General features: G+C 36.6%; 1 protein-coding gene across 4 annotated transcripts in view; it reads right to left on the bottom strand.

Annotated features, from left to right (window-relative positions):
- rtkna (rhotekin a) overlaps nucleotides 1–21,996 on the bottom strand; it is a 141,445-nt gene that overhangs the window by 4,467 nt on the left and 114,982 nt on the right. For 3 of the 4 annotated variants that reach the window (XM_055200071.2, XM_055200068.2, XM_055200069.2), the window contains exons 2-11: nucleotides 13,398–13,597; nucleotides 11,335–11,396; nucleotides 10,352–10,405; nucleotides 9,543–9,660; nucleotides 9,176–9,400; nucleotides 7,916–8,010; nucleotides 6,853–6,959; nucleotides 6,563–6,691; nucleotides 5,825–5,990; nucleotides 2,077–2,181 (exon numbers count right to left, since the gene is read on the bottom strand). In XM_055200071.2, the coding sequence (XP_055056046.1) occupies nucleotides 2,077–2,181; nucleotides 5,825–5,990; nucleotides 6,563–6,691; nucleotides 6,853–6,959; nucleotides 7,916–8,010; nucleotides 9,176–9,400; nucleotides 9,543–9,660; nucleotides 10,352–10,405; nucleotides 11,335–11,396; nucleotides 13,398–13,558 (1,222 nt within the window). In that variant the 5' untranslated portion in view covers nucleotides 13,559–13,597. Of the gene's footprint in view, nucleotides 1–1,262; nucleotides 1,366–2,076; nucleotides 2,182–5,824; nucleotides 5,991–6,562; nucleotides 6,692–6,852; nucleotides 6,960–7,915; nucleotides 8,011–9,175; nucleotides 9,401–9,542; nucleotides 9,661–10,351; nucleotides 10,406–11,334; nucleotides 11,397–13,397; nucleotides 13,598–21,996 lie in introns of all 4 variants that reach the window. The other variant, XM_055200072.2, reaches the window with a different exon arrangement.

Here is a 21,996-nt window from a genome sequence, read left to right as displayed (position 1 = left end):
CTAGATAAGACCCTTATGCCTCGTTTGGGATTGTTTATAGTCCTTTGAAACTCCGTTGAAAAAAACTGTTAAGTGTTGAGTTAAGTATGAAATGGTGGGCTCTATTAAAGTCCATTAAAATGAGAAAAATCCTGCAATGTTTTCCTCAAAAAAACATAATTTCTCCTGGATTGAACAAAGAAAGACATCAACATTTTGGATGACATGGTGGTGAGTAAATTATCTGGATTTTTCTTTTAAGAAAATGGAATATTCACTTACCCAATTTATGAAAAAACTGAAGCCAAAAACGTTATTTACTAATTTTAAACCGTTTATGTTTTGATAATCATTCTGAATCTGATCTCTAACAAAATTCATTCACAAAAATGCAATTATTTCAGCTTTTTGCAAAAAAAAAACATTTTTAAAGAATAATACCCATATTTAAGAGTTTGTAAGCAGAGAAAAAATATAGATAGGATAAAAAAAAATTCAAATTTTGTTTATTTTAAAGCAGAAGGTCTGTTCTTTCATTTGATATATTTGTATGTTTATATATTTTTAGAAGAAAAGCGTTGTTACAGAATTAATGGGTCAATGATTTTTTTATATACTTGCTGAATAATTACATTTGATTTTTTATTTCCAATTATTTTTAACTCTTTCCCCGCCATTTAAGAGTTATCTCGTCAATTAAGAGAAAAAATTTGCATAAAAAAGTGTTTCTGATGAATTTTTATGTTAATCTGCAATACCACGATTATCCACTAGATGGTGCACTTACCCAATTTATGAAAAAACTGAAGCCAAAACGTTATTAACTAATTTTAAACTCTGTGTATGTTTTGATAATCATTCTGAATCTGATCTCTAACAAAATTCCTTCACAAAAATGCAATTATTTCAGCTTTTTGCAAAAATAAATATATTTTTAAAGAAAAATACCCATATTTAAGAGTTTATAAGCAGAGAAAAAATATAGATAAAACTTTTTTCCCATTTTGTTTATTTGAAAGCAGAGGGTCTGTTCTTTCATTTGATATATTTGTATCTTTATATATTTTTAGAAAAATCACAAAAAATGCTGGCGAGCAACTTTTCAAAAAAAGGTTGGTGGGGAATGAGTTAACCAACAAGTCTTATGTAAAAAGAACAAGATCAGAGGACACGAAGATAAATAATTTGGGTTTAACTTTAAAAGGTTGTAAAGGACTGAGACCCAGCAGCAGTAGCTTATGCACGAGTTAGGGTTAGGTAACCTTTCATCACAGTTACTTCACCTGTCACTGTAATAGGAGGAAAGCAAGGCTCGGATCTCAGCAGAGACAGCGTTATCCTGCAGCAACAGCCCCTCACAGGACGCAGGGGCAGAAAGAGGGGCGACTGAGGAGGAGGGGGGCAGCAAAACCAATGAGGGGTTGAACAAATGCAGGGTTGAGGGCGGAGCCAATGAGTGTTCGTGTAACAACCAAATAATAAAAAATGTGGAAAATATAGGGGACGGATGTTTGGATTTACAGGATATATCAGGGATAAAATACAGGATCAGGTACAAAGGTGTGTGAAAAATTCATAGTGTGGAACAAAGGGAAGACAGGGGGAAAATAAGAGAAAAACATTAGAATGGTAAAGAGACAGACATACAACTCACAGAAGAAACAGAAAGGAAGAGAGAAAGAGAGAGAAAGTGTGTCAGCTTGTCAGAAATGGCAGCTTTGTCATTTAGGAGTGAAAAGTGTACTTCTGCTGCACAAATGGAATTATAAAACATAGACACTCCCACGCTCATGTGTTAAATGTGTCAACGAGCAGTATTTAAACTTTTCACACACGAAAACACCATTATCATGTTATATACTTTTAACATAACAATACACACTACACTGTTAAAAGTGATCGAGACTTCAGATCTGACAGACTAAAGACATGCAGTTCAGTCCACACCCCATCATTAGATTCACTGATATATCTCTGCTGCATCATTTCCAGTACACCCTGACATATTATATTTATAGTGTTGGTGCTGTGAAAATGGACCATAAACTTCCCTCCAGCCCCTATAAATGTGTAGATAAATTGGTTAAATGTACTCACCCATCTCATGATACAGGGAGCCCTGTTTTGGTGTGACTATAGCAGGTTTCCGTGGTGAAGGCTGCTCAATCTTCATCAGTTCGTCACAGCACTGCCTCCATTGACCTGTAGGAGGTGGCAGTGGTTTAATTCAACTTAAGAAGACACAATCGATGTACGCATGAATGATTTAGAACGACAGAAAATCAACCCAAAACAATACGGACTACCAGCACATCCGGGAACTTAACTGTAAATTTCGTCACCGCCCCTTTTTGGGGGAAAATAAACCAGACCCTCCATTGACTTCCATCCAAAACAGCGGAACAAAGCAATGTTTTTACACAGCCGGCAGGCGTAAATAACTTATGAAATCACTCAGATTAAACATGTTGAGTGATTATCTCTCCACCCTGCCTGCCATAGAGCACGAAAGATACATTAAAACATTTAATTTGGTCAATATAAAAACATGTCCCTTTCATTCACCCAGAATCAAATTTGTGTAACAGCGCCATCCAGTGATTGCTGGAAATATCGCTAAGGCTAGTTGTATGGCTGGACGGAAAAGTGCACTCAGTACTCTAAATATAAAGACATAATATATAAATACGAAGTAACTTTCAAATACGAAGTAAAATCATTCTTTTGCTTCCCTGTTGACTCGATTAGGTACGAGTAAATGTCCGGGTAAGACACCTCTGGCCAATAGGGAGCGTTGTTACTCAAATTTGACACTGTGGGAATGAAAGGGACATGTTTTTATATTGAACAAATAAAATGTGTTGCTGTATTTTTCGCGCTCTATGGCAGGCAGGGTGGACAGATAATTACTCAACATGTTTAATCTGAGTGTTTTCTTAAGTTATTTACGCCTGCTGGCTGTGTACGAACGTTGCTTTGTTCCGTTATTTTGTACGGAAGTCAATGGAAGGTCTAGTTTGTTTTTTCCCCCAAAAGTGGGCGTGAACCTGTTCAGAGACATTCTATGACGTTGCGCCGGTTGTGCGTATACAACAATAGTTATGATAAAGGTGCCTTCTGATTGGCTGGCAGCTTTAGCTGTTTTGTATTCCTTTATGTCAGTAAAGTGCAGCATGATTATGACAAAATAAACTAAATAAAATAATGTAAATAACAAATAAGTATGGGATTTATGTATGTTGTTGTTTACGTATAAAAAAATCAAAAACAAAAGGCTAAAGGACACTTCAACTTATGAATTTTAAAATCTCTGATTCAACACTGAATTTGGTGCCCAAACCTACTGCCAAAATGCACAGAAATAAGCACAAATGGACAGCTGTAATTGTTTCACCCATGATTGTAATCCCGGTTAGTTTTCAAATTAATTGTTAAATTTTAACCTTTTAAACGTCACCCCACCCTATTGAGTTGAATCTACACTCTTGGAGCTTTTAAACAATATACAGTTTGTCATAATTAGATAAGAATTCACATGTAAACATTGAAGTAAATGTAGGCGTCCTGCTGGTGGGACAGTGACATTTAGCAGAAAATAAATGTTTTGAGGCACACTCTCTTCATAAATGAATCAATTACTCTCCCTACATAATTTATTTTATAAAACACTGTTGAAATGTCTATTCTGGAGGCTTAGGGCCGATTCACACCGGCTGCGTGGCGTGTGCGTCGCGTTTTCTGTGTTTGTACATACCAGAAGCATGCCTGATGCAGAGCTAACGCGCTGCTGTTGCTATATGTGACATATATTTTGCCTGGATACTCTTCCAAGACGCTTGCGTGTGGCGTGAAAAATAGGCGTCGGTCCTTTTCCTAGCATGCACGGGTTTTCGGCAGGCGGTGTGAACTGTCAAAACTTCTAACATGGGAGCCTAAATAAAAACGGACACGCCACGCAGCTGAGACGCACACGCCACGCAGCCGGTGTGAATCGGCCCTTAGACCTTTCCAACGATATATAGTTTGTAGTGATGGATTAAAATTTACATCAACAATATTAATGCAAACTTAGGTATCCCGTATTCCGGACGGCGACGCTTAACAGTTTAAATAGAAATAACAAAACTGACAATAAAACAATTTATATATATATATATATATATATATATATAGATTTTTTTTTGTCAAAACATGTTTATTATTATGTTATTATTTTGTTTTATGGTGCTACTTAGCTGTATTTTTTAAGTTATGAAGGTTTAAATCAAAACAAACCAACTGCAGTTGAATTGATATTAATTAGAATGCACAACCAAAAAACGAGATTTCTGAAAAATAAAAAAAAATTGTTATCGCGTTATCTTGTTTTGCAACGAAACTCTTCATATATTTATTGATAGTTCTAGCTTTAAAATGTATTTTAATTAGTAAAAAAAAACACTAAAATAAGCACCTGTGCATCTGTGGAAGCAAAATTTTAAATAAATGTGCCAGATTACTTGTCAATGGTATACAGCCAACCGTCAGTCCAGGAACTACATTTCTTAACAAACTAACTTTTTTATTAAAAGTTGTGGCCCGGTTTCACAGAGAATGCTTTTCAGGAGTGGCAGCTCGTGAATGCTCATCTGAGGGGCGCAAATTCAAAATATGTGTTCGGAGTAGGGCTGGGCAAAAAAAAGATTTTTCGATTAATCTTTTTTTTTTACGTGGTCGATTCAAAATCGATTCTCCAAGGCCACGAATCGTTTTTTTTTTTTTTATGAAACAACCTGATCCTGTTTAATCAAGGAATGCGACTGTTTTGACTTTTTTTCAGCATACATTTTTCATCTTGCATCAAAATTGTATTGTATTTAAAATAATTGTATGCATTTGAAAATTAGAGATGGGTTCTGTTTTAATGTACCCAAGTGTACCTAAAATAAAAGAGTTTAATATACAAGTTTGTGGCTCTTAATGTCTTTTTATTAATTACCCACTTGTAAACTTATGTTCACTGGTTTTTGTTTTTTATTTGTATTAAATCAATATTCATTGAGTTGAATCGAGAATCGAGTATAAAAACCGACACAGGAATCGAAACCGTAAACCGAACCGAGAATCAAAATTGAATCGACTTGATAGCTTGTGAATCGAAATCGAATCGATCTGGAACATCTGAATCGATACCCAGCCCTAGTTTGGAGTATCATGTGCGTGGTTCCATTTTTCAAAATATGTGTTTGTTGCATCATGTGAACCATGTGCATCACGTGTTTTGTCAAAACAAGGGCCTGCCGCACATGCGCCAAAACCGTTTATGATAAAAGAGACGCTCACATTCACAAAATCCACGCAAGACACTCCCTTAACAGTAAACTCTGATTACACATGAGATTATGTGAGTATCTGGCAAACGTGAGCGTCTCTTTTATCATAAACCGTCTAGACGCGTCTGCAGCAGGCACCCACCTTGACAAGACACGTGATGCACACACGATCTCTCGATGCCCAGAACACATATTTTCAAATTATGAACCACACACATGACGGGCTACATACATGTTGTGATGAACTTCACATCGAGTGCCCTCGAAAAAAGAAGTCTCTGGCCGCCACTGCTTTTCAGACACATCCATACCTTATATATAGATGTTATTGGAGTATATCTTGAGACAAAACGATAGCACTGGCATATTTTAAGATCTGTGTTATTTTCAGTTGAGCCAGCTCAAACATCTTTTTCAGTTTAGGACTCGTCCGTGAAATACCATTTTATATCTATCTCGTGGATTAAGGCTGTTCTATATCCTGTCTATTTACCACATGTTCCCGTCCATGTTCCAGTATGCTATCTACTCACTCATATCATAAAACTGTTGCCAGAATGCCTCCATCCAGCGCTGTGTGTCTTCTCTGTTGTCCGCCCCTAGTGTATGCATGACCTCCTCTCCTCCATACTGGTTTGTGATACAGATATTCTGGGTCTTACTGTGAGGGTCTTTCTCTGCTGCTCGGATCCTCGTCTCCTAAAATAAAGAAAAAACTATTTCAGTTTCAATAAACGTGGGGTAGTGAAACGTCTTATAATGTAACAAAACTGGAATCCATTTAGCAATAGTATTTAAACAATTGAACACAAAGTAAAATTACAGTTTTGGAATGATGACCCTATACGCTGCCCCCAACATTGTCACAATCGTTTTAAGCATACAGATTCAAGTTAGTTTTCCTATTTACATCATTCTTGTTTTGATTTAAAGTAAATCCACTCCAGCAATTTATGAACTGTGAAAGAAACTCAGCCACATGCATGCAGCATTTAAAGTCACTGAAGTTATTCCCAACAGGTGGCAGCATAGGACAACTAAATGTGTTCAGAGAACAGCGGTCACCTGAGAGCAGAGGAATGTGCAGAGTCACAATGCGGCTCTCAGATGTTAAAGCAAACCCTTTGTGCTCATGACATAAAGCTCTCTAAGGCACCAGTAAATGACAAAAAGTCTTTTCATAAATACGTTTAACATTTATGCTATTTACAAAAGAATAATAGATAAATGATATGCTTAAAATAACCAGAGTAGCACTGAATAGGACTTACTTTATTAATACCAATAGTCAATACAGGCTCCACATTAGCCTCCATGTCCTCTTTTTGATGATAACAGAAGAGATTTGTCCCTTTTAAAACACCATAGACATTCGTCCATCCTTGTGGTTCACCTCCCAGCTTAAAAAGGAAAAGGAAGTGCAGGAGAAAATTTACTTAGATTTGGAAAATGGATTTAGGGTTAGACAATAGTTAACTCTACTTTGCTACCTAAATGGGAACATATAGTGGACTTTTATTGTTTTTATAAAGCTAACCTAAACACATGAGCATGCATTTACCTTGACTCTTAAACAGCCACTCATCATCTGTTGTGTCATACAGTGCGGTTGAGCAGCCAGACGACAACATACACTGCCATAAAGAGGCAACCAGTATGAACACTCCTCTGAAGAAAGAGAGAAAGAGAAAGAGAAAATGGGAGTTTTAGAGTAATGACACATCTAGTGAGAAAATGATCAACAAAGTTGTTTGATCTTACAACGCAAGACAGAATTTCACAACCTAGTAAACGCAAGCTATTTAAATTACGTCAGATTTTACACCCCAAATTCTTAGTATAGCAGACTGAAATATAATCTACCAGACAGATCTACCCACAGCAAGGCTATAAGACTGTCTGAAGACATGCAGACGACTGTAAGTGCTTCTTTTATTTGCCCTTTAGACACCACTGCTGGCCATTCAGAGGTTTATGAGCATGACCCTAAACGGTAAATCTGACAGACATTGACAGTCTACACACACATTAACACACTCTGTAAGCCTGTCTGTAATTGATTCTCTGTGTGAAGAGTGATGAAAACTATCATGTTTAAAAGCGCATTACAGATAATGTAATACAGTGTCAGGCTCTCCAAAGTATTTAAAGGAAAACACCACCGTTTTTCAATATTTTACTATGTTTTTACCTCAACTTAGATAAATGAATAAATCCCTATCTTTTTTCAATGCGTGCACTTAATCGTTGTACAGCACTTCTTCTTGAATGTGTTAGCATTTAGCCTAGCCCCATTCATTCCTATGGCTCCAAACAAAAGTTTTATTTTGTGTCACCATACTTATTTGCATAACTACTCATGTAACAGTCTTTCAATGAAAGTGGGCAAACATGAAAGTGTTTGGTGGCTTCTAAATTCATCCCTGTTTGGATCCTTAGGAATGAATGGGGCTAGGCTAAATCCTAACACATTCACGACGTGCTGTACAAAGATTAAGTGCACGCATTGAAAAAAGATAGGTATGTATTCATTCATCTAATTTAAGGTAAGAACATCGTAAAATGTTGAAAAACTCTGGTGTTTTCCTTTGAGCAGGACAAGGAGAGAGGGTTTGGCAGCTCACCGTTTCCTGTGATGGTGAGGTCGTGTGTACGGAAGCTGTCTTGGACATGAGAGAGACTGAGGGTTGTGTGAGCCAAAAGGTGATATTTAGGTCCCCTGTAAACACATACAGACAACAAGATGAGACAAAGGTGGAGACTGTCAGCTCTAACTATAATGTTTGCAATCAAAATCCAATAAGGTATTTTGTTTTTTAACAAAAGTGGTCTTTTGGTTGGATTGTTGACTTAGAACGTAATTAAATTAAATGTTATAAATAATAAATGCTATCATTCAAACTTACATTCCTATATATTCCTATATAAATATATTTTTATCAGCTCAAATGAATGCAATATGGCCATTAGTGTTGTAGTCAAGACCACCTAAAATGAGACCAAGTCATGACCAAGACCAAGACAGGCCGAGATGGAGACAAGACCAAGACTTTGAAGGGTCGAGACCAAGTCAAGACCAAGACCAAGACAGGCCGAGACCAAGACCAGTGCAAGTCACGGCATTAAAAGACTTAAAATAATAATAATAAATTGGCACCGTAAAAATCTGTAAATTATAATAATTATTTAATAATTAATGATAAAAAAGTGATTTTCCATCAGTTGTGGTCTTGACTGGTCTTTAAAGGTGCAGTGTGTAAATTTTAGCAGCATCTAGTGGTGAGGTTGCGAATTGCAAACAACGGCTTAGTCCACTGCTCACCCCAACACATAGAGAAGCTATGATAGCCGGCACCGGACAAACATGTCTTCGTCGGAGACAACTTAGTAAAAAAATGTGTCCGTTAAGAACTTCTGTAGAAAAATGGTGGCACAAAATGGCGACTTCCATGTAAGGGGACCCTCTGTGTATGTAGATAAAAAGGTCTCGTTCTGAAGTAATAAACACATAATGGTTCATTATGAAAGGTCTTTATACACCCCTGATAATATAGTTTTTGTATATTATTTTGAATTTCTGTCAAGAGATCCTTTTAAAAGTTACACACTGCACCTTTAAATAAAATTCCGAATCCTCTTCATCTGAGACCGAGACGAGACGATCTCAAGTACTACAACACTAATGGCCATGTATAAATGCAAGAAAAAGTAAATTATGTTTTTCACAGATAGCCCTATAATAGGGAGGTCTGACTGTGACAACCTGCCCCATATAGTCCCATATGCTCTGTTAGCCGGTAACAAAATATATATGCTCTGTACTGTAGTATAGAACAGCATTTGTATTATAAGTGTACATGTAGTGCGTGTTTCTTCACACTCACGGTACAGAGGGAACCGGTAGCAGTATTGTCGCCCCTCCTCCATTGCTGGTAGGGCTGCAGGTTCCAGGTTCCATGGCTGCCCTCAATTTCTTTCCCGATGACCTTCCCAGGGACGAGCTCAGTTTGCTGGCCAGCTTTCGTGGCGTGCTGCCCGCCGAGTAGTCTTCTTCAGAACAACAGCTGTACAGCTCCACCCGCAGCTCGAACCCGGGGCTTGCCTCATTACTGCACACAGGAAACAAAGATTCATGACTACACACTCACTGACAGCATACGCAGATCTGCTTAAACAGGCATGATGTACAAACTGTACCCATTACATTTCCATACAGATCTAGTAAACAGAAGCAGTCATTCTCATACTCACAAGACAATTGTGTTGTCAAAGCAGATGTCTGTCAGCGTCCTGTCCACCATCACCATGTCTGTGTCAAAGATCTCACCTCCCAACTGCAGCAGACAGAAGACAGCACACCGATGCAGCTCTGACAGAAAGACATTTGCACGGTTTAATTCATTTAGAAATCACTCATAATACCTTCTGCAATGTATTTACCAGTGTTTTGGTCCAGTGCCTATAAAATTTATTCGAAAAACATTTACTACTGCACCTGTGCCTGTGGTGCTCTGGGTATTGTGCCTGTCTAATTTCTAGAGAAATTATTATTATTGTTTATTATGTTTATGTCTATTCAAAAATGATTCATACATTCATGTCTCTGATTATGGCTGGAGTCCTTCTTTCAATGTAAGTTTGCACATATTTATGTCATCAAGCCCAAATCTTGTATATGGCTTTAAAAACATCTTAGGTGTATTAACAGAGCACTGTAGACATGATTGATTTTCCATGAACAAATACACATTCATGTGCACTCCTGTTTCACATTCATCAAAATAGCGTCTCCTCTTTCGGGCGCTGTAAGCACGTAGGATTAAACTACATTAGTCACAGTTGTCTGGAAAAAGGTTTCAATGCCATTGTTATTATTCTATCAACCCAGAGGGCTTTTCAGGGCCTGAATGGTTGATAAATGGGTGTTTTGTTATCTTGGTAATGCATATATTGTATGTGCAACATGTGCGTACAGTCTTCAGTTTTCTGACTATATGCGTGTGTGTCTCTCCAAAAAGAAAACGATGATATTTGAGATCACTGAAATTAGAAATAATTACCTCCTTTATTCTTAAAATACTCTGTGTCTTTCCACATGAGAGGTATCCGAATATCTGCAAAGCATTAGACAAGGTTATTACACATACAGTACACATACACACACGGTGTAACACAACATACCTGCATGCATGTCAATCCTGAACAAAATGAGCCTTTGCAATTACATTTGCAGTTTTATGCTGTGCTGGCATCAATATAAATTACCATTATCACCCTGACCCACCCACTCATGCCCACCTGAATTTCCGCTGAACTTCATTAAATTAATAGGAAAGGGCCGCTAGGCAACAATGAATTGACTACTGGCTATAGTAGGTGGGCAGTAGAGAAATATGGGACCATCGTGGGTGTGTGTGTGTGTGTGTGTGTGTGTGTGTGTGTGTGTGTGTGTGGGTGTGTGTGTGTGTGTGTGTGTGTGTGTGTGTGTGTGTGAGATGAACAAAATGTTTAACATTCTGGATGTATTTGTGTGCTGGCACAATAAACAAGATTTGGTGTAAGTGTTACCATGTAGCCACACAGTCAACATATAAATTCCTCCATAATGGGCATCTATTCAAATAATGCCATAATTACACCATGTACTTTATTGGCACGGGCACAGTCAAGAAGTCTGCAGTGGGAGTTAATAGTTAGGGGTGTTAAGAGGGGGGCTGGGTCCCACACATTAAGGAGGGGACTTACAGCTATAGCAGACACTTACAGCATATATAAAACAGCAGGGGTGTGATTTAGTGTTCAGAGCCTTTGGGGTTTGCACACATATACCACCCACACACACACACATGTACAGTATATATCTATAATAAATTTAGAGAAGCTGTTATGAATGTTGTGATGCACATAGTGGTTTCTAAATTTAAAGAATAATATTTATAATAAACACAAATACACAACCACTTAGAGTGAAACACACTTGTGCACACAAATAAATGTAAAATAAATAAATCATGAATAGCTTCACTGTTGACTATGAACATACCTGAAATGGCTACTTTGCCTTTACAAGGGGATCGGTCATCCATTGGGCCTGCATCGGAAGACCTGTTCACAAACACATTCATTTACTAACAGCTAAATCATAACATTATAAAATAGCAACGTATCCAATCATACTTCAAATAAAAGCACGTAAAATCTGATTAGACCATTAGCATCACGCTTAAAAATAATCAAAGAGTTTCGAAATTTTTCCTATTTAAAACTTGACTCTTCTGTAGTTACATTGTGTACTAAGACCGACAGAAAATTAAAAGTTAAGATTTTCTAGGCCGATATGACTAGGAACTATACTCTTACATGGTGTAATAATCAAGGACTTTGCTGCTGTAACTAATGATATTACGCAGCAGCCGAAAATAGTCCACTTAGTAACTTTCAATGGCAAGGGAGTATTTTCGAACACTGCGAAAAAATCTAAACTTTTCATTTTCTGTCGGTCTTAATACACGATGTAACTACAGAAGAGTCAAATTTTAAATAGGAAAAATATAGAAACTCTTTGATTATTTTTTAGCGTGATGCTAATGGTCTAATCAGATTCAATGGATTGTGCTAAGCTATGCTAAAAGTGGTAGCGTCAAACCCGGAGATCAGCTGAATGGATTCCAAAACTGTAAAAATCAAATGTTTAACTCTAGGGGAGCTGGAAAATGAGATTTTTCAAATAAGTGGAGTGTTCCTTTGACACATTTATTCTGGCCTGCTTAGTATCCGGAGTCAACAATGTGATTGGAAAGTTAACCTTGTAATATATGTGCCATTTCCAATCAAAATTCTTCAAACCACAGTGAACTCTTTACGAAATCTAGACCGTATTTGCTGTAAAATTGTCACACTGTAATTATCACGTTTGCATATGAAGAGTTCCATTTTGACAAATTTCGGCAAAAACGTGTTTTCTATACCAAGAAAGTGACAAGATGAAAACCACTATTTTTTGTTACAAACTTTCACATAGCATCTTTAGGTTATAATAACATTAAAAATTCAAATCCATCATTTGATTTTCAAAGATTTATTATAAAAACGAATTATTTTTTCCACAAAATGCAATAAATCCATGACAAGGTTTTTTCCAAAATGCTATAAATCTATTGAATCAATGTATAAATGTGCATTCATCTTTGCCATGTTATATTCATTTAGTTGACTAGTGGTATCCACTGATTAAAAATAAACATTAATGGCATAAAACACTTTGTCATATTAAGAACACTGTCATTGCTGCGGTTATACTTCGTCTTCGCTTAACATTTTTTGACAGTGATCAGCTGTAAAATGTTTTGGTCCTGCTTGATTTTCGTTGACTGAGTAAAATTATGAAAACTTTTTTATAAGATCCCCTGGGGTCAATGTGTTAGCATGAGAAACTTGATGCTGTCGGAGAACAAGCAACCGTCTCCCGTGTGCCTCTCGCGTATGGCTTACGTTTCTTTCCGGTCACAGAAAACCACCACAGGTTTATCAATGCCATCAAAAGTATTATTTTGATTTTGTTTGCTTGTTGATCACAAAGTACAAAGTAGATGAGGAAAACCAAGATTCCGTGTATTCAACGCGCCGCCATTGTTTGTTTACATTGTGTGGAATGGTGGGCTGTAATACGTGGAGCGGATTTATTGTGTTCTGTAGAAAAGGAGGAGTGGCGTTTATCGCGTTTTGGGAAAAAAGGGAGAAAAGATGACAGAATAATACGGCGAATATTGGATTTTGCATAAAATTAAGAATTTACTTTTAAATACTGACCTGATATAATACTGATTTTGGCAGTAACTAATTTTTTTTAAATGCCGTTTATCGCGTTTTGGAACCAAACGCTTCATATTTTAATAAACATTGGCTTGACATTGACCATGATCATTGCTGACAGTAATACAGTATGAACTTGAAACTGGCCTATTAAAAAAAATATTTTATACACTACATAAAAAACTTTTATATATATTGTATCCCAAACACCAAATACCCAATCCATTCTAATCTATCATCTGATATAGGAGAATATTTAGATGTCACAAACAATTTAAAACAGTGACCTCTGACCTGCGTGCGACCCGTTGCATGACCTGAGCCTCTTTCATGCGCTGGAGCTCTGACATGTAAGCCATGATGCGAGCGTTGCAGGTAAGGAGGCTCTTGGAAGCCTCCAACGCTTGATCCCTCTGAGAGCACGCGGCCAGCAGCTTACACGCCCCTTCTCGCATACGGATCTCATAGTCGATCTTCTTCTGGATGTCACTGTCCTAGAAAAAACAAAGAGTTGCCTAAGATTTGTAGCTTATATTGAATTGTTTTAAATGATTTACTCCTCTAGTTTTGGAACAACGTGATGTTGAACAAAGGAGTTTTGGGTAAACTGTCCCTTACAAAATCACATCTTATATTGCAACAAGCATCCCCCACCATCCAAACATCACCCAGCAGCACACAGGTCTTTTACATCAGCAGGGTAAATACTCTTATGTGTTACCCAGCACCACACGAAGGCAACAATCCAGTCTGCTTTATTATAGACAATTACAACTTGTTTGTGTCTCTGTGCAGTGATGTATGAAATGCAATGTGGGAGTTAACAAGCTGGAAAAGACACAATGGACTTGGACATCACAGCACACTGGATCATTCTTGGTTACCTATACCTTAACATCTTGTGTATATGCAGACACTAAGAAAGTAGGACAAAAAAAATTGAGATTCAAGATGTCCAATGGGGCAAATAATCTACATACATGTATATTGACTCTAGTATGGGGTTTACCATTAAATGTAAGACCCTTCTTGCCTTTCACTGGGGCCCATAATAGCAACATTTCAACCTTCATTTATTCTGTAGTCTCTTTTAAAAGGAAAACTTTGTTTTGTCCTACAATTGATTTAAATATTCCAGATTTTGTTATAGTTGTCGTTAGATGACCAAATGTGCTTGAGAAGCACAAACTTTTACTTATAGCTGAACAGAATGAACCATTCATAAAGAATTATGAATTTTGATCAAGTAAATCAAATTAGTAATTAATTTGCCTTCATATGATTTGATATTGATGGCGATAACAACAACAGTCAAGTCCAAAAAAGAAAATATGTTTTTATAAGTATAAATTGCTAAAATTACCCACATTTTTTGAAGCACAAAGCACTCGGAAAGCCTTTTCCATATCTAAAAGACCATATTTACAGTATGTATGTGTCAAATAGTCCATGGTACAATCTGATCCACATTCGTTTAGACACTCAAACGGTGTCATAGCACATTTTCCGATCTTCTGTATGAACATGGTATTAAAATAAAGATATTAAATCAAAATGTTTAAATAAACTACAAAAAATTTAGTAAATAACCACATCACACAAACACCTTCAAAACACTCCAAAACACACACCCCTCCTCTCTGGCAGGTGCCGGGGCAAGTGAGCATGTGTGCCAGTCTGCATTCCTAAGAGTGACAGTGGCATGCTGTCGGCAGAGGGTGTGAAAGAGCGAGTTAGAGGCAATGAGAGGCGGCGGGAGGAGAAAACAGCGAACGCTCTGTTCCCTGGAAATGAAGCGCGAGTGTAGAAAATGAACCCAGATGGGAATAATTGAAAGAGATTGAATCTTCCCCACATTGACACAAAGATAGAGGACAAAGAGAACGAGTACGCAAAAAATAATGAGTCTGTAATTACTCTGACAAACGCTATGCACAACACATTAATTTCTGCCACACTTCAGACAACCAGGAACCCTCCAGCAACAGGACCACCAGAACAATGATTGGTTCATTCTTGTAAAATGTAAACTATTTGGTAATTGCATAATAATTACCAAGTATGATGACTTTCTTGTTCTCCAAGCGGTTTAAACCCCCAGTGGCCATAATAAACATGTATTTACAATGTGGCTATATGACCCCAGCAGCAATGTCGGGAGCATATATTGGTGGTAGGGGAAATGAGTCATGGGAAGTGACTATGGTCTTCAGAGGATACAGTAAAGCATTTCCTAAAAAAATTCCTTAAATAATGAACGGGAACTAATGGCTTACTTGTCATGTCAAAGGAACGAATGGAGATAGAGGAACCAGCCATAATGGAGCCAGATAATACGATCTAAATCACATTAAGATGCAATGTTTGAGTATTTTCAGTGCAGGTGTTTACAGATGTTTTCCACACATTTTGGACAATGAATTTCTGTGTTTTTTGATGACCGGATAAGGATTTTCAAATTCCATATTATTTAATAAACATTACTGTTAAGCTAAGTACCACACATTGAAAGAAACCGATTTGATTAAATATCATATTTAAATGATTTTTTACGTCCAGGTTTTTCATAACAACCTTTATGCTTTAAACCCAGCGTGAGAAACACCACAGGCAAAACTGAACAAAACAAACAAGTGCTAAAGAGCATTTACCCCAGAGAGAAATGTGCTGGAGGACACCCTGGGAACAGGGGCTTTTCACACTTGAAATTGTTAACCTGAGGTAATCTTTAACACTGGGTTAATATAATTGTTACTGTAATGCTTCACAATACTTCAATAAGCTCTACAGAAAAACTTCATGCTTAAAAAAGTTAAACCAGAACGTTAACCTCTTTATTGATTACAAGCGTGATATACTGCCTAAGACTTGGTTTAAATGTGCAGTGTGTAGATTTTAGCGGCATCTAGCAGTGAGATTGCAACCAACTGCCAAGTCCACCATTCACCGAACCAAAGAGAACCAAACATGTTGTTGTCTAAGACAAAATACAGTAGTGACAAAACGTGCTATGTACAGCAGTTTGTCAATTTAGGGCTACTGTAGAACCATGGCGGCACAAAATGGCGACTTCCATGTAAGGGGACCCATGGTCTATGTAGATAAAAACAGCTCATTCTAATGTAATAAACACATAACAGTTTATTATGCAAGGTCTTTATACACCACTGATAATATAGTTATGCATATTATATTGCATTTCTGTCATTAGATACAAAAAGTTACACACTGCACATTTAAAGTGGCTTTAACCCTTTATAGGGCACTCATTGAAATCTTTGGAAATTCTAATTTTTAACCTCAGAAAGCTAATGGGGGAAGTTACAGGACATTCTTAAAAAAAAATAACAATATTTTTCAGCTTTGCATTGCATATCAAGGTCAACGAAGTTACCATATATGAGCACTTGCCTGTCTAGGGTAAAATAAATTACAGAGAGTGAATTTTTAAAATTTGATAAAAAACACACACAAACTGCAAGGAACATTTATTTATTATAGGCACAAACTGCAAGGAGCATTTATTTAGAGACATGGTCTTGTGGTACTGATACTGGCTTGCCTGGGTTTACAGGAACAACAATGGTACCCCTCTTCTCAGCTGCCGAGCAGACAGCTGCAAAAGAAATATGCTTAATATTAAACCAACTCTCATTTATTTGTTAAGGAAAACAGTAACAGTGTAATGTAGATCTACTGGAAATAAAGAGTATTGACATAGAAAATATAAAAACATCATAAAAACCGAAAATACATTCATAACTACTGTTAGTACCACTTATATTTGCACATAATTGTGTTTTATCACAAACCAATATTTAGTAATTTAAATCAATTCACACAGTACTAGGCCTCACACTAACAATAAGTACCTGTGTATGCCATTTAACTATAATAAAAAACATACATTTGTAAGGCATATGTCTAAAAATGGACATTTGTGCCACTTAGGTGAACGGGGCATATGTTCAAATATGGTGCGTTTAGTTTTCAGTCAAACATTAAGCAAATTTTAAAAAATGCTATGCAAATAACAACAATCTCAATCTTTAACACAACTATTCAACCAAATAATTTGTGAGTTACATCAACTTACCATGTTTAGTTATGATGTTATAACTACTGCTGTGTGAGAAGCCAGGTTCAAAAAAGTAATATTTTTGATTTCTGAAAGATGGCTGTTTATGAGGTGCTCCAGGCCACTGTTGATTGGTCAGATGCCTTGATGTTAATATCCGTGAGATAGCTTGATCTCCCCTGATCGGCTGAGAGAAAATTACATGACTCTACTACTCCAAATGAAGGCAGGGGGAGGGCACTTTGAATGTGTGCGGAAGTGATTAAATATGGTTACTTGCTGGGTTTAAAATGATAATAATGAAGGAAAAAAGCCTAGTGCAAGCTTATGTTGCAAATACCTCTTTTTAATTAAATCCGGTCATTTTCTCAACAAGAAAAATGTAACATTAATAGTTAATCTGCCCTCAGGGTTCCTACTGTGTCATATAATGTCCTCTATAGACGGTTTCAGCAGTAACAACATAAACAAGCGGCTGTCGTGGTCTGCACGTAACTTCCGGTAAACTCCGCTAAGAATAAATAACAACAAAGTTCTTTAAACATAGTTTATTTATATAACAAGCAAAAAAAACAACACATAGATTACCTAGGAAACCAAAACATTTGTATTTTCGACGAGGCATTTTTTTCTAGAGATCAGTTTAGCAACTAGTCAGACCATTAAAAAACGAAACCGGAGGTAAAGTTTGGATCCAGACATATATCGCGTCAGCGCATGTGCATCCGTTGAAACCGTCTATAGGTAAAATGCTTTAAACACATTGTTTTGCCTGCTCTGTTACACTGAGGTTAAGTCCTAAACTTTAACCTCTCTTCCAAATCAAATGCTATTACCACTAGTGATGTCAGAGGTCATAGCTCATGTCTCAGCCAATCAAAAATCACACTGAAGAACAATAATTCACTTGATATATTGATGATATTTGCTAGCTATTACTTGTATCAATGCGTCATTTGTTATGAGGGACTATTCAACAAGTTTCTTGTGGTAAACACTGACTATATTCAAGCTGAATACCAACAGACATTAGATTTGGACTGCTGAATGCAAAATCTCTCCTCCCTTTGCTTGCTTCTCTCCAATTTTTCAGGTATGCCCATAAAAATTGCTGAAGCATTATATCATAGCATTTATCCTATTATTGCCTCCAAGGATGAATCACTTTGTGTTGTTTTTTACCTTTTTGTAAGTCAGATCGAACAAAAGCGTCTGCTAAATGTCAAAATGTCAAGAAAACTTGAAGCCTAAGAAAACGTAAACATATTAAAGAAAAATAAGAAGGATTTTGAAACTACGCTGACAACGTAAACTTAAAAAAGCAAATAGGATGCTTAAATTGGTGTTCATATATAGCGTAAAGTAGTCCACTATTGACTATAAAATTTGATCAACACCTTTTGTACGAAACAGAGACTATCATTAAATTAAAAGCTTAGCATTTCACTTTCTACTCAATTGGCATTTTCTCAATTACACAAGGAGGGAATGCTCTGCACACCAGCAATTACAATTAATTACTGTACTTTCTGGTATTACTGAACTTGGACTTTCTCTCACAGAGAACTGAAACTAAAGTAAGTGACACCCAAAAGCAACACACCACTTGAAAAGGGCCAAATGGCTGACCACACCCACAAACACACTGGATTGCACTGACCAAGGCCAGACAGCCTCTAATTAGTCAACCACAAATATGCACCCGCCTTCCCTGACCGTTCCGCCCAATCCCTGTTCACCCCATTTCGTACTTGTGGTCGAACCAGGCACAGAGGACAGTAATGGACTTTCCCATAAATGCGGGTGTAGATGTAGAGAAGCGAGCATGGGGATGAGCCATAAAGGTTTGGGAAGAACAAAAAAGGACACTGATGACTGAGTCAAGTTTCGGTGATTCAGTTCACTGCAGGGCAAAAGGCAAATCGTTTGCGTAAGCTGAGATATTTAGTTAGTTACATAAACGGTAATGATCATCAAATCCCGACTTTAATATACAACAGTGCATAAGATACAACTTTATGCAAGTATGACATGAACAGTATTGCACATACAGTTAACATAGTATATGTACAGTACTCCACAAATATTTGAATACTTAAGCTATACTTGATACTCATAATGTTAAGTCATTCATAAATGTTAAAATGTTAACAACATAACCATTTCACAAATCAATCTAAATGTATTAAAAGTTTACATTTCAAGTTGTCTCAATTCATAATAAGTACTTGGCCACTTTTTTCGTTATCAAACTTAGGGAAACACATCCATAGTTAATATGATAAAGTACACCTGTTGTTACTCAGCAAGGACACTTCTGAATTGGAAGGGAACTGATGTCATGCATTTACAAAAAATGGCCTTGAGACCAGATGGTTACAAGAAATTGCAACAATGTCCAAGTAGTTACTTTCGAGAAAAGGTCATCTTTTTTGCCAATTCTATATTTCTAATTTGTTTTAAATACATAAACAAACCACTCTACATGAAACACTTACACAAAGTGACTATTGATGTAATACAATTAATCACTGCTGAATCTAAAATGCAATGGCAACCAGTAAAGGAACTATCATTGTTTGAGGGAAGCAGTGGAGTCCTTACGCATTGTGATGATTTTAGGGTGCTGTTGACTGCAGTTATCACCTCGGCCAACCCTTAAGTACTCAAAAATTGCTATATTACTTCCAGTGAAAACTACACTACTTAAAGTGACTCTCTGGAATAAATAACAAGCGAGTTGTGTTCCAGACACACACATTCTCCACTGCGTAGGCCAAAATGGAATCCCATTTAAGATGCACAGAAGTACACAGGGCTCATTATTAACACACAATGGGCCATTTGAGATGTTCTTGTGTATGTGTGTAAGGGTCTTCTACAACGCTCGGTGTGTGTGACTATGGCCCTCAAGCCAGCTGTTCCCACACAAAAGCGCAAATGCTTCCAACACAGCTGGTTTTGGACAACTAAAAAAGGGTGTGTGTATGGGAAAATGGGATGTCTGTGTGTGTAGGAGAGGCTTGGGCCATACATGTGCATGTTTGAGCTTTGAACATTACACAGCCTACATCTGTAATTAAAAAAATATATATATTTTTTTGATGATGTGTAGGTGTGTGAGTTTTTTAATCTGGCAAACAGTGCAAGTAAAGATTGCTTGTGTATGTTTGAGGTATTGCCATATCTTACTCCACCAGGAAAGTAAAGACTAAAGAGAGAATGGAGATCAACACCAGCTTATCCGGTCGGAGAGGGAAGCTCCATGCACAGATGTTATTATATGCAAAACACCTCATTCATGTGTGCTTGATTTTAGATGAATAACTTTTTAAACAAGCAAACATTAACCCCTTCAGACCCTGTGTCCACTGGAATGGACATCACGTGTTTTGTGGTTCAAACTAATAAAAATACTGATCAACCAATCAAAATAAGGCACACTGATTAAACACCTGAAAAAAAAACTAATTCATAGGTTAAGTCAATTTCCTATGTTTACATCATAAGATTACTGATAAAGGAATATTCCACTTTCATAAAGCAAATATTATGATAATTTACTCACCCCAATGTCATCCAATATGTTTATGCCTTTCTTTGTTCAGTCGAGAAGAAATTAAGAAAACATTCCAGGATTATTCTCATTTTAATAGACAGATTCAATGCATTTTAAAATTGCAGTTTCAACGCAACTTAAAATGGCTGTAAACGATCTCAACCAAGGCATAAGAGTCTTATCTAGTGAAACGATTGTCACTTTCGGCATATAAAAAATAAACAAATAAAAATATGCACTTTTAAACCACAACTTCTCGTCTTGTACTAGCCGTGTGACGTGCCAGCATGACCTATGCAAAACTACTGCTCCAGTGTTTACAAGTGTGGAGAAAGAGGACCGTTCCGACGTTGTTGTATGTGGAATGACACTAATTAAAGTCTTTGTATCAGTTTATTGTTTAAAATGGTGCGCAAGTGTACGTTTCACATATGTGGGTGATTCTCACGAAACCATTGAAACACCACGGCACTAATGATTTTAGCTTTAAAATGTGTAATATAGTAACATTAAAAAGCATCAGAATTAACACAATACTGTGTTCTACCTTGCACAATGTGTGATTTCAACATAAGAATTTATAATTGTAAATTTTATCTCATTTTCTGCTGAAATTCTCATTACTGCAATGTGTTTGAACATGCGTTATGTTGTAATTTAATCAAATTAACACAAAAATATTAAGAAAAAAAATAAATGGATGTTTTGCTAGACTACTTTAGATGACAGAAAAAATATTTACTGAATATTCATGTATAATAATAATGAAGAAAAATTAGGAAAATGATGTGTCCATGCCTGATGTTCTCATCCTCCGCAACACTTTTTGAGAACAGTTTAAGCACACATACAGAATTTTAATAAAGTTTGATTTTGAGTGACCAAGCACATGGACCAGTTACTTCAAGATGGCTACCAGGTAAGATCATTTTTTTACAGTTAATTTGAAATATTGTCTTGTCAGAATGCTTACACGACATTTTGATTATCATTACCGCAACAGATGCTTATTAAATGTTAATTTAATTAATAGAAGCATAATACTTTGATTTTAAATACATGTGCAGAATCTCCAAATTATGTTCTTTCAGGTTTGTCATGTCATTTTGAAACTATGTCAGTGTTGATGTTTTCTGACTGTTGCGGTAATGAGATTTTTTAGGACAAATTTTTTAAATTATGTTACAAAAAGTGTTAAATGATAAGTAAAAGTTTTTAAATTAATGTTCCCATTTACTCCAGACTTTGTTTTTCAA

Source organism: Misgurnus anguillicaudatus, chromosome 22, assembly GCF_027580225.2.
Source record: "Misgurnus anguillicaudatus chromosome 22, ASM2758022v2, whole genome shotgun sequence".
NCBI lineage: Eukaryota > Metazoa > Chordata > Actinopteri > Cypriniformes > Cobitidae > Misgurnus > Misgurnus anguillicaudatus.
The sequence above is the reverse complement of the archived record's forward strand: the minus strand, read 5'-3'. Positions and strand labels throughout refer to the sequence as shown.